This window comes from Aplysia californica, unplaced genomic scaffold, assembly GCF_000002075.1.
Source record: "Aplysia californica isolate F4 #8 unplaced genomic scaffold, AplCal3.0 scaffold00078, whole genome shotgun sequence".
In the NCBI taxonomy this organism is placed as follows: Eukaryota; Metazoa; Mollusca; class Gastropoda; order Aplysiida; family Aplysiidae; genus Aplysia; species Aplysia californica.
Window position 1 is genome coordinate 1493373 of NW_004797348.1, and position 16094 is coordinate 1509466.

At 37.3% G+C, this 16094-nt stretch overlaps 1 protein-coding gene across 2 annotated transcripts; it reads left to right on the forward strand.

The window, feature by feature from the left end:
* Positions 1-1103: 1103 nt before the first annotated feature.
* LOC101860395 (charged multivesicular body protein 7) lies at positions 1104-16094 on the forward strand. 2 transcript variants are annotated; one of them, XM_005094242.2, is made up of 10 exons: positions 1104-1855; positions 5421-5583; positions 6392-6586; positions 6949-7019; positions 9620-9682; positions 9985-10033; positions 12225-12344; positions 12986-13084; positions 14081-14276; positions 14976-16094. In XM_005094242.2, exons 1-10 carry the CDS (start codon positions 1530-1532, stop codon positions 15065-15067), a joined length of 1374 nt encoding a protein of 457 aa, XP_005094299.1. In that variant the 5' UTR covers positions 1104-1529; the 3' UTR covers positions 15068-16094. The 2 variants fall into 2 exon arrangements, with proteins under 2 accessions (XP_005094299.1, XP_035824616.1); XM_035968723.1 differs by lacking the exon at positions 1104-1855 and adding an exon at positions 4263-4296 and having other exon boundaries at positions 6427-6586.

The following is a 16094-nucleotide window of genomic DNA, read 5'->3' on the forward strand; positions in this document are numbered from 1 at the left end:
GAACCTGTGTAAGATGGAATCGCAAGGGACCCAGAAAAAAATTCCGTCTTAGACAGTGGAATTTAGAGAGAGATGGAGGCATTGGTCAAACTAATTTCACATCTCTGGCTTCTGGATATCCAGGAAAGTTTCCATGGTGGCTCGCTACTTGAGCACTTTCTCTGGCACTCATGAGATTTCATACCCTCACCACCCTAACCATCTGCATCGCTCAGGGCTCACATAGATGGGGGGGGTGGTACTCTGAGCATCTAGGGTAACATCTACCTCCAAATTGCACCTCTGCTCCCCTTCCTCACCCGGCGGCATGGCATTAAATTTGGAATCGGCTGAACCAAACTTACGAGTTTTGTTTCAAATCAGGGCTGAGCGGGCAAAGCATTTTCCGTCTTACACAGTCAGAAAAGGAGCGGATTTTTCTTTCTGTCTCCTCGTTGGACAGGTTTTTGTTTTATACAGGTATTTAAAAAGGAATATATCAAAGGGGGAGCGGGGAGATTCCTTTAAGACAGGTTTTTGTTTTACACAGGTTTCCGGCAGGTCTGACTATTTGCTGGCTTTTATTAAAAATACATAACATAATATTATGTAAACCTAATTGGGTACCGATAGTACATTTCACACAATGGACCAATGTGTGGGGTTTCAGAGGGACATGCTCCCCTAATTTTCTGCATAATTAGGTGTTTTACATTGAGGTTTGAGATTTTCTTGAAAATAAGTGATTTGCAACAGGTTTTTTTTAGTGGCCATATGTGTGACTGGGACCCCCCAAAAGCAGTGGATCTGTGAGCAGGAGTGAAAGTAAAATTTACCATGTACCTGGGGGAGACCTTATACCAATCTATATACTAAATGGGTAGCAGTTCAAATAGGATTATTTTCCATAAACTGCTATGAGTGTAGGGTTCCAAGACGAGAAAAGAAAAAATGCACGTAATTAACAGTGCGAATCTTCCTGAACACGTTCAAAGAAGAGCTTTGGTTCTTTAAAATAAAAGATGGATTAAGCGTGGTGACTTTCTTTTTATGGTTCCTGAAATGAAGAGCTCAGAAGTTGAATGCACAGAATTCTACACTAAGTGTAGAATTCTGTGGTTGAATGCAAAGTGCAGAGTGCAGTGATCACAACAAAAACAAGTCTCTGAAGTCCGAAGTCACACGGAAGACTGAAGAGAAGACTGTTTTGTCCACTTATTGCTTTTGTTTAAATGTTTATCTGTAGCTGTTCTATCAATTTGTTTTGATCCCAAACATCCCGATACTGAATTGATAGAAGCAGAGTTACCCAAAGATTGAATCTATTCTAAAGTTATCGCCGAAGACGAAGAAGTTCAAGAAGTGGATCTTCTTTTATTTTATAGATTAGAACTTAGCCAGAGGCTAGACGATTCTCTTTTAACATTTTATTAAAGTTATCTAGATCTATATATCTAGATCTAGATCCTAATTACTAGTATTATTAGGCCTATGTGTGGGAAACAATACTAACTTTAAGTACTACAACACTTGAATATAAAGTGCCAGTAATGGCATCGTCTGATGGGCCTCGGACTCATCAGCAGGCTAGTGACAAAGGTGCCAGAGACCATGTTTTATGCCAGACTTCTGCTCTAAATCTACCAGTAGAATTGCAAGATGACCAACAAGCTGCTGTCTTGTATTCACCCTTTCGTGACAAATCAGTGAACCCTCGATCATGGAGCAGAAAGATGGAATTCTGGGCAGCGCTTTTATTAAGTACTGCATTAGAAAGAGACATAATTTCTTTTGATAGCAATACTTTACCAGCTTTGTTTGAGAGAAAAGGCATGACACCCAAGTGCCTCAAAACAGTCATCGAGGAGCTGAAAAGGTGAACTTCTGTCAGACAATCTGACAGTGTGATAGAAGTGTTCATGCTTCCTTTGACTTGAACTTAAAATATGTGTGTATGTGACATTTAGATCTAGTTCTTTTTATCTAATTTCTAGCCTGTCACTGTGGCTATTGTGAGTGATTTAGTGTGCTTTTTTAACTCTTTCCGGGCGTATCGCTGATATATCGGCGCGAGTCCACACCCCTTGCGGATGTATCGCCGATATATCGGCGCGAGTCCACACCCCTTGCGGATGTATCGCCGATATATCGGCTGTGATAGGGTGCCTCATTATTGTTTAGTTTTAACATGATCCATCATTTATTGTTATTGAAAAACTCGGAAAGGATTTAGGAAACAAAATCATCTAGTTTCACTTTGTCAAAGCGTGGGTTTGGGGGAAAACGGGTGAATTGGCTCTTGCGGTCTTGCATCAATAAAACGATGTAACCGGACTCAGTCTAAATATCACTCAATCAAAAATTCGAATATTTGCTTTCAAATAAAAAGCTGCGCATTCAGAAATTTATGGATTATAATGCTCTTGGCCTGTATAAGATAGCTATGCTGATTTGCTTTGACATGTTTGGTGAATGTAATTGCTTCCGTAAAAATTTATTTTTCTCATCGTCATCGCCATTTCTAACCCTTCTAATGCATGAGCTTATGTTCAAAATTAATCCTTGATTTATATTGGGATGTTTTCCTCATTCAATTTCTTTCAATTTGAAATATCATATGTTGCGTTTGGGGTGATGGTATGCTTCTATGAAGTTATTTTGTACATCACCTGCATAGCCAAAGCAAGCCGCAGGTTAATTATGTCTGGACCCCAAAAAAACTACGTCCTGAAAGAGTTAAAAGCAGAGTGTTGTACTGTTGTTCACAAAATTTATTCCTTCTTGGAAGATAATACAGTAGTCTCCGCCTAAGATCCCGGTGCTCGGGAGCAAGGAAATGCGGGATCTTAGGCGAACCGGGATCTTAACCGACGAACCCAGGGAAGAATCTATGGTGACCCATGTTAAGGCTCACAATAGGTACAATGGTCTCCCTCCCTCTAAAATGAACTGACATGACCGCTTGGTGGTTTATGACGTATGGCGAGCAAAGAGAGGTTAACCTTGGTGACCTATCACGGTGCATAGTGGGATGAGGCGTGCCATTTTCACTTTTTATCCTATCATGAGTCTCAAGATCTACGCGTATCCAGTTGCCCCTCCCCCTTACCTGTCAAAAATTTATAGCTTTCCATCTCTGACCGAGCCCCCCCCCCCCCAAACCGCCTTTGTCGTTACACGCCATTACGTTGTGAACACACCAATTAATATTCAGTCTGTCTCGCAAATTCGGGAGTAGAGACAACTTCTGCAATGGTCAGGGAAGAGTACACAGTTCAATGTGATCCCGCCTGGAGCGAACGTGTAGGCCCTACCCACCAAGCGAGTGATGTAAGTTTAGAGGGAGAGCTCAGGTGTGAGTGTGATGTGTGGGGAAAACAAACGTGTCGGTCAGTTCACACCCCGGTCTGATCCGGTCTGGGGCAAACATAGTATCGCTTCATCGAGTTTTACAACGTGTATGTGATCACATTCACGATAGTGGCTGATCTTTGACGAGACGGACAGTTTATTGATCTCAACTTTTCACTCTTGTTTGATCGGCTGTCCCGCCCGGGTTTTTGTTCCTCAAATTATGATCTGAAATGCGGGATCTTAGCTGAATATATAGACCTTCAGAGTGAATCAGAGCGGGATCTTAGGGGTGACTTTTGTGTAGTAAAAATTCTGTTTTCTTAAAACAGCGGGATCTTAAGCGAACTGGGACCGTAAGCGGTGGGATCTTAGGCGGAGACTACTGTATAGCCACAGTCTGAGCCCTTTTTATACTTTTTTTTTTTTTTTTTTCCCCGTGTCCTGATTTTGGTGCCGGTTTTTGTTGGTTACGTAAAAAGAAAGTAATGGTGCAGATTGTTATATGAAAGGGGAATTGTTGAGTCGGTAATGATGATAATGATGATGATAATGCTGCTGATGATGATGATGTTGTTGGCGATGATGACGGTAATGGTAATTGTGATAGTGAGCATGAGGATTATTATTTATGTTGGCGATGATGATGTTCCGATGTAGGAAATGACATGCGTGTTAGTCTTAGTGTTAAGTTTGTTTGGTGCTTACTCTAGATCCCCTCCAGGCTGTCCTGGGTGCCCTTTTTATACTTTATTCTTATACGCTTACAAATTTCTGTTCTGTTTTTTTTTTTTCATCTCAATCCTGGCTCTTTTGTTTGACAGTTTCTTTTTACATCATAGAGATGGGTGTCTTTAAAATACACTTTAAAATATTTATAGAGATCAAATTACATTTTCTTTGAATTGCATTTGCTTTCACTTTCACTTTCACAAATTTTCTACTTTAAAACTGAGATTTAATATGGTTTGTGAATTGTTATTTTTGCTTTTTTGACATGGAGGCACCTGTTCTTATTATTGCACTGCTGTAAAGATGACTAATGAAAGTTTTTGTATTATAGTTTGATGACACTAGTGGCATTTTCTCACTCTCTCATTGCCCGGATTTGATTGGAGCCCAATAACCTGTTCTCACACTTGTCTTACCTTTTCAGTCTTATCTGAAGTAGAAATAGGAAAATCTGTACTTGCCAGTGCGCTACTGCATGGGGAATCTGAAGATATTGTAATGATTTTATCATGTATAAGGCTGTCTGTGGGTGAAAATTTCCCACATTTAATTGAATCAGTTTGACTATGCAATTTTTTTCTCCTTTTTTGAAACGTACAACCTTTTCCCTTAAAGTTTCAAGTTCCCGGTTTCGATCAGATATAAGAAGTCGTTTAAAAATGGGTTTTTAAAAAATAATTTGTGTTTTGTATCATGTTTTTTTATATTTTTCTTCTTTTTTTTCAAATATTTATTTTTCCAACTTTAAATTGTTTTTCATCTGAACTCTTGCTTCATTTTTTATACGTACATCCATTGGTAATCTTTACTAAAATAGAGTTTTTGTGACGATAATAAAAATGATAATGGCAGTCAACGTTTTTGCTGGGAATTTTGAGATTTTTTTGCTATTTGTCCATTTCCACAGTCCATAATTATTTTTATAACTATAATATTAAGATCCTGGAGTTACTTGTTCATTATATTATATGTGTTGCAGTTTTTATAATTGCTAACAATGAAAGCAAATGCATGAAAACTAAGAGAGAAGATAGCTTTCAAAATTTGATGAAATTATCCAAGATAGTGGATGTTTGCTTGGTTACCATGTGCTTATCATAATAATTATTATGAACTTCAATTTATTCTTTGACGTCTGACTATATATCTTTGCTCCATATACATATTTACTATTATTTAGTCAATGGATTTTTGAAATTTCACCAGCAGATGGCTGTAACTGACCTTTAATTGCTTGTTTCCTTCAGCTCTTCTCTACACCTTTGAAAAGATTATTTTTGCACTTAGAATTTCTTTTTCTGATACCTGTTCATGAGGCTCATTTTAAACTTTTTTATCTGGTGTGATTCTGATTTCAGGTCAGGAAAATTACAGTTTTTAGAGGACTACAACAGAACGGAGGGATGGCTTTCCTGGGGGCTGAACAGCCTTGTCAAGCAACCTTTGTCATGGGGAGTCAGCCGTATCTTAGGATCAGCAAATAAGAACTCCAATATTTATGTATGGCCTGAGGTTGTTCAGGTAATGATTGATTTTTTAAACCCTTGAAAAATATGTACTCTTTTGTTTTTATATGTGACATGTGAGCCACAGAATATGATCACATGACTACATGCTGGAGTGTATGAAAGTTGCTGGCAACAAATTTACCACCAACTGTGGTCATTTCATGCGGAAGCTAACAGAATCTAAGATGAATTTTGTCTTGCAAAATCTGCAGTAAAAATTCCATATTTTAAGGAGAACTGTGTCTTAGGCAGACAACACCATTTCACAATGGGCTAATTTTTTTATCAAAATAACTATGTTCATCACAATAGGTTGTCAGTACATTTTGGTTTATTTCTTTTCAGTTTTTCTATGCTATATTTGCTTAGAGGTCAAATGTAGCAGTTTTTCATCGTGAACTTACTCAGTGAGCTCTCAACATACACGTGTGTCTTTGTGTGTATTAAAACACATTGTGTGTATGCATATTTGTGCATGTGAGTGCAGGTTCATATACACGTTTGTTTGTGAATGAGCAATATATCATGTGCACAATTTTTATGAAATTGTACATGTATGTTTTAATGTGATTGTTCGACCTGCGATGTATGTGCTTTTATCAACTATGAAGCCTTTGTTGTGTTTTATACGGTAATTAAACAAAAAAGTGATTACATATACACAGAACCCTTCAATTAAGAAAAGTAGGGTCGGCCTTAAGATGAGCTTTGTCATTGTTTAGTTAGAATGATAATAACTTGGGAACTAATTCATAGGATCCATTTAATTAATCTTGCATGTTGATATGATTTGTTTTCTTTTTTTTTCTTCTCTTCTCTAGAAAGTCAGTGATAAACTGGTTGATTTTCATCACAGAAATATGCAACATGAAGTCACAGATTGTGTCACAACACTAGCTGCCTTTCGGGGTGAATGTCTTCCGCTAGTCCCGCAGGATGAGGACTTTAACATTGTTCTTCAAAATCTCAAGAAAAGTGGAAGAGTACAGATCAAGGATTTAGAGGACGGAACTGTTGTAAGCAAACTGACAATGTGGTATAATAGTTTTATCGTTATTCTTGCTCATAAATCACAGACCTCAGCTTGGCAGAATATTTATTAAGTGATTTCAGATAATTTTGAAAGGCATTGACCTTATGCTGTACCATCATGATATATTGTCCCTTATTATACTGTGCCTTACCACACCAGACAGTTTTATTGTGTCGCACAGTACCATCCTTCACTAAAGCTAATGAGCAACTTGATCATCGGGCGGCTCTGTTTTTTAAATTATTTGATTATTATAAGCTAGAGCAAGTACATGTATTTGTTGTCAATTTCTAAAATGATATCTGTGGTTTCTATATCATGCACCTGGCTTTTTATGTTCTTTAGGTTGTCAAACTTTGTAAAAGAGGACAATCAACTGCAGAACCTTTTAAAGATACAGATATCCAAATATACAGGTGAATGACTTGATTTTAAAAAACCCAACAGATTTGGTATCAGTATCATTACACTGTGAAAAAATGGATCAAGTTAGATGTCATGTATAATCTTTTGTGTTGATATTTCTCTCATTACTTTCCTTCTTTTTGATAGCTCATGTCTCGCACAAAGTTATTACTTGTATAGAGCAGGGAAGTAAAATAGTGAACAAGATTTATATAGCAGAGATGCCAACCACAGAAAACCGAAATGAGTATTGGGAAATATGAAAATGTGTATTTTCAGAGGAAAATGTGTATTCCCCTCGGCCGACCGACCAACTAGTAAAATGTTCAGGGTGTCCAGCAATATTTCCTGAAAAAAAATTTACTAGCTCGCCAGCTCAAAAAAGGGAGCACACACGCGTACAATATACATGTATCCAGTCAACAACAAGTCAGTGTTCAGTGTCGTACTGGGGTCTTGTTTTACTTAAGTATTTCAGTCTATTATAATATTTTCCTCTCATTATTATATAACAAAAATTAATCCTGCTTTGAGTGTTCGGAAGGGCCTAGAACAAGAATTTCGATTATCAAAAACCAGTCTGGGTGTCATGATTCATATTATGAACTGACAGACTAAAATTATTGCTCAAACTCAGTGAAGAGCAATAACTTGAATGGTCCAAGTAGACCCATGCACTGTGAGAGTTGTAGGCCTAACAACTGTGGGAGGGCAAGATGCAGTGACACTGAAAATCTGCCTGTCTTCAACAGAAAGCTACAACATACACTGTAGGTATAATTTACTATCACGCATCCAATGAAACGTGAACACTTTATTTCAGTAACACAGACTTACAAAGTATGAATGGCCCCATTCCGCTCACGGCCTGCACCAACGCGCACTTTGCAGAGAGCTCTAATCAAAATTCAGAAATTTGCTTCCAAGTTTTTGTCCTCTGGTGTTGCCTTACCCCCCCCCCTAACCGAGTGTATCTTATTTTTTAAAAATCAATAATCCCCTCCCTTATTCCGTAGTCCTATACTTTGCATTGCAGTTACTCTCACCAAAAGCGGTCTTTGCTCACACGAAGCCGCATTTATGTATGGCGTGAATGCGTGCAGGTTCATTGACCGGTCACAATGACGAGCCAGACAATCTAAAAAACGAAGGACGCTTGTATTTTCTTTTCTTTTTTTCCCACAAGTGATAGCACAGAGACGAGTCCGAGTATTGATTAAATTCTATTTGCATGGCAACACAGCGTTTACACTTCACAACCTGTATGTCACAAATGTTGCGTTGTCACACTACTGATGGCAAACTTCTCTGTGGTAACGAAAGCGAAAGTAGATCTTGATTTTCCCGATGGAGCCTCGGTGTCACATACACTTCCACCTGGCGCCATAGCCGCCTGTTCGCGTGAAAGTGAAACGTACTCTGGGACAGGGAAAAGCTGAACGAATATAATATCACAATCGTGACGGCAAATATGAACTTACTGACCTTATCGGACTTGGTTTTCAAATATTCCAGTTCCGTGATACTGATACTATTTTGACAAAAGATGGGACTTGAGATAATTAGGTTTACTCGCCCAAGCTGAATCTCGTATTTTTTGCATTCCAGGATGCGTACTTTTTCATGAAAGTCGTATTCGCGTATTTTCGGAAAAAAATCGTACTAAAATACGTAAAATCGTACTGGTTGGCATCTCTGATATAGTATCTGCTCTTTGATATCATTCCTTACTAATGTCTGAATGTTAACACTGAAGTATAGTATTTGAAAACAAGTTTTTCTTTTATCCTAATTGATCTGTGAACACAATGACTTTCTTTTTTATTTGATTGCTCATGCATGCATTCATATGATGTGTCTTCAAGAGGTACTCAGTATAGAGGGGTAAATGATCAGAAAATATAGGAACATGCTTGTAATGTAATGAGAAACTGGTACACATGGTGTGCTAGATTGGAATAGTTATTTTATTTAGGTGATTGCTGATATTTGTTGTTGTGGAAAAATGGAACTTAGGGCTTTGGTATGGGAAGATATCTGTTTATAGACATGCTTTTATAGTTTGACTTACTGAAGATTGTACCTCTAGCTTTTATTTAGCTAGAATTGTGATAGTTCCTCACCAGCTTCTAATAAATAGATAGCATTTCTAGTGATTATTCATTCTCTTACTTTTTTTTGATGTTTTGATGTGTCCACTCCCCAAAATTTTGGTGGTCATGCCATTCTGAAAACATTTTCTATTTGAGTCTAATGCCATACTGGCTGGTCATAATGTTTGTTTTTTACTAAATTATATTGCATGGTATACACCAACAAATAAACAGTAAATGAATAGTGATAATAATTAGAGTTTCATGTTTCTATAAGTATGCATGGGGTTGAAAATACAATAAGAAGGCAAAACAATTTGTACATTGTAAATTGATTACTCAGAAAGATATGTAAGACTGTCTTTCACTTGGAGGAGGAAGTGCATAGTTGAAATCGCTGGGTTGAAAAGAAGTTGAATCATGTCAACAGTTGATATTATCGTTGCACTATCTGCCTTTGTATGTATGATTTCTTTTCATCTGTATTATCTTACTTTCCCCCAAATTAACCTTTATAGGATAACAGTGACACAAAAAAAGCTGGAGGAAGAGGCCGAGCTGTTATCTTCAAGGATTGATGGGTATGTTTGTCTTTCTCATTTTTCAGTTTCTCTTTGTCTGTAACTTTTTTAATGTACTATTGTACCAAGAAGTTTACTGCAATTGCTCTGAAATGCAACAGAAAATTAAGAAATTGAGAGAGTACATACTGCTGTGAAAGTTTTGTACTGCTGGTCTAATTATGATGCTGGCATGTGGTATAATCATCGATAGTGTTTGGATGAGTGTTTTAAAAAAATCATTTGTGTGTCCAGAAACTTTGTTGGTGTTCTCTGATTTTTACAAGGTTTGTAGACTTTATTTTTTTTTTTTTACTTCTCAGCTTTACAGAGGAAGCCCGGTCATATGTCCAACAAGGAAGAAAAACTTTGGTAACATTTTTTATCTTAGTTTTTGTTTGTCAATTATTTTTACATTTGGTTATGCTGTTTAGAGATGAAGAAGGAGATAGAGAAAAGAAAAGCAGTTCTGATACTGTAATCTCCACTTTAGATCCCACCGCTTATGGTCCCAGTTCGCTTAAGATCCCGCTGTTTAAAGAATACAAAAGTCAGCCCTAAGATCCCTTTGCGAATGTCTACATTTGGCTAAGATCCCGTATTTCAGATCATCATTTACGGACCAAAAACACAGGTGGGCACAAAAGATGAACCTAGTGTGAAAATTTGCGTCACAGATGAGCCACTCTTGTGAATGTGATCACATGTCTATTGTAAATCTCAATGAAATGGTGCAATGTTTGCCCCTGACAGCATCACACAGAGGTGTGAAATCACCAACAGGATCACACCGAGGTGTGAAATCACCAATGCGTTAATTTTCCCCAACCATCGCTTTTACATCTGAGCTCTCTGCTTAAACTTACATCAGATGCTGAGGGGTAGGGCCTACAAGTTCACTCCAGGCGGGATCACATTGGACTGTGAACTCTTCCCTGGCCATTGTTTCAGTTGTCTCTACTCCTGAATTTGCGAGACAGACTATGTTAATTGGTGTGGTCACAACACAATGGTGCGTAACGACAAAGGTGGAGGAACTCAGTCAGAGATGGAAAGGTCTAAATTTTGGACAGTTAAAGGGGAGGAGCAACTGGATAAGGGTAGATCTTGAGATCCCTGATAGGAAAATAAAATAAATAAAAATGGCATGTCTTATGCCACTGATTGGTCATCATGGCTGACCACTCTGTGCTCGCTAGAAGTCATAAACCCATCCATGGGTCACATCAGTTCATTTTAGAGTAAAGAGAGGCCATTTTACTGGTCGTGAACCTAGACATGGACACTGTGGATTCTTCCTTTGGTATGTCAACTAAGATCCCGCATTTTCCTTGCTCCCGAGCACCGGGATCTTACGCGGAGACTATTGTATTTAAGTTTTGCGATAAGAAAACAAAAAGCCACCCATTTTTTACTTTTCTAACTCTTTATGCAGTCATTACTTTCAGTTTATGGTGTTGTGCCTTTTCACTCGCTTTGTTTAAAGTTTCTGGGAATAGAACCTGGAAACATTTCTTGGTTCCTGAAGGCTTGTTTAGATGTCAATAAAGATATTTTTATGTATGGATCAGGGACTAGACTGTTTTATCCTCACTTTGGGTTTGAAAAGGCTTTTGTTATTATTCTGCTTTCTTGTTGTAGCATCCGTCTTTTCCAGTGCATTGCCTCACCAGTCTATACTTGGCATCTTAATTGACTTTGTTATTAAGTGTTACCATAAATATCTCTATGAGTCTCCTCACTGGTCCCAGTCTTGACGTCTTTTCACTTCACTATCTTGAATACCTTTACTTTAAGTCCACCTACTAGCCTGATGCAATGGTGTCCGCATAACAGCAACCCCCTTGGGAAGCAACCCATGGTTGCTGTTGGGTGGAGGTTGCTGCTAACTGAATTTTCAATAGGGGGGGGGGGGTGATCTCCTACCCACTGCTTCAATCACACACTCACACGCACGCACGCGCCTGCATGCGCAGGCATGAGTCCTAATCATGGGATATGGTAATTTTGTTACATCGGAAAGTGACAAACTAGGCTGTATCAGCTTTCAAGTGAGTCAAGACTCAATCGCAAGGTGGTATTGTAGCCACAGTGGCCAAGACTTTTACCCCCCAGCCTGGAGATTTCAAGAAAGTTGGCTCTTGGTGAGAGGGTCTGAACTGAGCTCCCATACTCAGTGTAGTGTATTTTTTGCCTGAGTAGGTGATGTGTGAGATATAAAAGAGAGGAAGGATGCATGCATCTTGAAATTATATGCCAGTCTCATTGTTCACACTGTTTTTGAAATGTCAAAAAGAAGCTTTGTCCAATAATCTATGGCAACAAAGGTTGCTTTTAAAGGAAAAGGTTGCTGTTAATGGGGACTATTTATATAGGAAAATTCTGTTACGACACCACTGAATTAATCATGTTTGATTTGAGTGCAAAGACTTCATTTCATCTTCCTCTTTTCCCTCCAAAATTGTTCTTATCAATGTTTTTCTATTGCTCTACACTGCACTGTATGACCAACATATTTAAGTTTTCAATAGCTTCAATGCTTTCACTTGTATCATCCCAATAGGCATTATACAGTTTACGAAAAAAGAAAGCCACCCAGAAAGTTCTTGACAGAAAATCTGCCTGCATTATGAAGCTTCAAGACATTGTCATAAAAATTGAGGAAGCAAGGACGAATGCAATGGTAAATATTTGTTTATGGTCTGTTTATATTTCAAAATTCTTTGTTTTATGTGTCTCATTTCCTGCTATTTTTCTTCTGAATAGTGTTGACAATCAAATGGAAATTTTATATATTTGTGTTCAGTGTTCTTTCTTCCTTTGGAATATATATATATATTATTTTTTTTGCACTAAGGACAATTAATTAATAATCCTTTAGGAAAGCGACTAGAGAGTTCATGGATGGATCATTCCGCTTGGCCCGTTTGGTCGAAATTTTTTGGGGAAAGTATGGTTATTCAAACAAAAACCCATTAACCAGGAGAAACGGAGATAATAAAAGTTTCGTCATCTCGTTACAAGGAAGGTAGTAGAAAAATCAAATTCTTTAAACACCTTGTAATATAGGATTTATTCCAAGAAAAAGCCTGCTCTGGGACAATTTGATGGACAATTTATATTTAGTTAGGTTCGATCAGTCATGTCAACACTGAAGATGTTGATGTTCATTCTGGTGTGCACTGCTCTTGATGCTTCTTTTTCAACGATGCCTCTGTCCCCAGGTGATTCCTGCCTCGATGTGGTTATTATTTATTACTGTAAGCTACATTTTGATGAGATTTACAAGATTTTTGAAGTTTTGTATTGAAACTTGTTTTCCAGGTAATTACAGCTTGTGAGACTGGAGTGGCTGCTTTGAAGTCCCTTGAAAAAGATTTGAACATTGACAGGGTAGAAGCAGTCATGGATGAAGTTGGAGAGGTAAGTTTAGATTAGAAGAGAGCGAATGTATTTCATTTCTTAAAACAATGCTCTGTCATTTTGTCGGCAAAAATTCTGAATGTTTGATGGAAAAAGGACCTCAGTTTACAGTAGCTAAAGCATCAGAGCTGTGTCTTATTGTGTTTTATATTTTTATCCGGCACTTATTTATACCGAGAAGACCCGAGAAGACCGGAAAAGACAGCCGAGAAGACACAAAAAGACACTAAATGACCCAAAAAGACAAATATGATTTATTTATTTATTGTTTATTTATTTGTCACACACACACCTTGACCTACAGTAGAGTGACCTAGACCTGTATTAATTACTGTAGTCGTATGATGTGTATCAGTTGCCTTCTCAAGACTATAGGCTATTGACAGAAAGCAGTAAAAAGTTTTGTAACCACTTTGCATCACGCTTTTCATCATCCTCAGTGTGATCGTCACCACTTCTGAAAAAACAAAAATAATGTTGATCCCTTGTGGACCTACTCTTAAAAAACTTCAAACACTTACACTGACACTCATTTCTTTCATTTGCTTAAAGGGGGTATAATTGTCTATCTGTTTGTGACAAGTAAATAAACAACAAATAAATAAACAATTAAATAAACCATGTATGTATTTTCGGGTCATTTAGTGTCTTTTCGTGTCTTCTCGGCTGTCTTTTCAGGTCTTCTCGGGTCTTCTCGGTAAAAATAAGTACCCTTTTTATCTAGTTCCATTTTGTTTCTTCAGGTAAAATATATTTATATGGTTCACTAATCAAATCTAGCTTATAGACCTTAATGTAAATAAATATCCAATTATGTTGTGATCTGTCAAGTTCACAGTCAAAAGTCAGTTCATTATTGTGACTCCAGGGTTCCTCATACATCTCTTGGTCCTATCAGACATAGACATATTTATGTCTGAGGTCTCCCCTCTTATAGTATTATTTAGGAAGCAAGATGGAACTCAAACTGCAAACTCTAACATTCTTGTTTTGCAGGCTTTGGAAGATCAAGAGGAAATATCCAGTGCCATGGAAGCGGCTTTCCCCGCCCACCAGAGAGATCTTGAGGAGGATCTGGAACAAGAACTGCAGGAATTGCTCTCTGGAAACAGAGATGAAATTGTTGATATCTCTCTACCTCATGATGATAGTTTGTCCCTCAAGCTCTCATCTCTATGTGTGGATGACATGGGTAAGAAAAATTCTCTTGTACTGCTACAAATTTCTGATACTTTTTGGTAGCTCGAGGTGGTTTGATTGAATGGGCGAATGGGCAAATGTTCCATGGCGACTGGATTAACACAAGTAACACCATCTAAACACCATCTATGGACGGTCAAATTGCTTATTTCCAAAAATGAATAATTTAATTTTGATTTGAGGTTGAGTAAAAAAAAAAATACTCTTTGATAAACCGTTCGTAATAATTTCTCTATCTTAGGATAAAAAATTTAAGATGATTGGGGATGAAAGATCTTGTTCTATCATCTCTGTGATCCCTCAAACATTCCACAATTTATGGAAATATTTGAACATTTGAAAAAATAGATGTTATTAATGTCATTAAAAGGGGTTTTCAAATGGTTTAGCTTGCACTAGTAATTACTGTCCTTTGTGTCTTCTTATCTTCCAGGACGCTTTTTTCCTTATTCTTACATGTATAATACAATGTATTTTTGCCTTTTCATAAAAAGACTTTTACGTGATTCTATAAGAAAGTCGGAGTTCTGTAACAGGTTTTTTTTTTAACACCAGCAAAATATTGCCATGGTCAACTCATTAAATAACCCAACAGCACAAGTATCTTCCCAGGTTTTCTTTACTTATTGTCAAAGAAAATGTTGTGTTATGAACAACAATTTAAATACAATTGTGCTGGTATCTTTTTCAGACTTGCCTAATGTGCCTACCCACTCACCGTCTGGATCTGCTGCCAGCAGGAAAAACAGTCCTTCATCAGTAAAGACAGCACTTTACTCCTGAGAGAGTGTAACCCATTGTGTGATTGTGATGGTAGAATGTTATCTGATATTGTACTTTGAGGCTGTCCCGGTTGTCTGTCCATTCTGTCTTTTAAACATCTATTTTGTACACCTGCAAGGCTGGTTTTATCACCACAGTTGTTTAGGGGTTAAAGCAAAGGAGACTGAGGGTCAACAAATATAACATGTGAAGAAAGTTGAGAAATTAACTCAGTCCTGCATAAGGCCTTGTTCTTAAAGTTACCTCCTCCCTCAAAGAGAAAGTGCATAAATGTACAAAATTAATCAACATTAAATTGTCTTTAATTTAATAGCAACCAGAGATGGTAATAATGTCAAATAAACTGCAAAACATAGAGCAGTCATTGTTTCTAGGCCTATCCCTGCTTTCTGGTTGTTGAAGGATGATGGTCCATGTGTTTTTCTTTGACGGAGTTAAGAAAATGAGCCTGAACTTTGTTTTGTTTCCGTTTCTTGTGATACCCCTTGGGCAGACTATTTGTCAAAGTTTGAAGAACACATTTTGAAATGTACAAAAAAAAAGTTTCAGATGTTTGAAAAAAAACAACTCAAACAATGTTTACATTGCTGTGACTAATTTGAAGAAATGTGCCGAAATAGCAAATGATTTATATAAAGTTTATAGCAGTTTATTTGCCACATTTTATTGTCCTATATTTTTATAGTTGTCTCTACTAATGTATGGAGCCTTAAGTGACTTATAAATTTGATAGAGAAATTGGATTATTATATGAATAGGATGCCCGGGATTTTAAAAAAAATTGCAAGAGCAGAGCGATGAGATTGAAAAGTTTTCTTTTGAAAGTAAAGTTCCCAATTCCTGAAACATTCACAAGTCACATTCTCCAAATCATTCAGAATACAAGTCACAGAGTAATTAATGAAAATACCGATAGATATCAAAACAAATGTGTTACCTCTCGTTCAAAACAAATGTGTTACCTCTCATTCTTTTAAGTTTACACTTGTTTACAGGTAGCTTTCCAATAAAGAATGAATGTCTTGTA

Excerpts from the sequence above, each read along its gene's own strand:
- LOC101860395 (XM_005094242.2), top strand. The coding sequence starts at position 1,530 with ATGGCATCGTCTGATGGGCCTCGGACTCATCAGCAGGCTAGTGACAAA. Across the intron at positions 6,587-6,948 it reads ATTTAGAGGACGGAACTGTT|GTTGTCAAACTTTGTAAAAG; the intron begins GTAAGCAAACTG and ends TATGTTCTTTAG. Across the intron at positions 12,345-12,985 it reads AAGCAAGGACGAATGCAATG|GTAATTACAGCTTGTGAGAC; the intron begins GTAAATATTTGT and ends CTTGTTTTCCAG.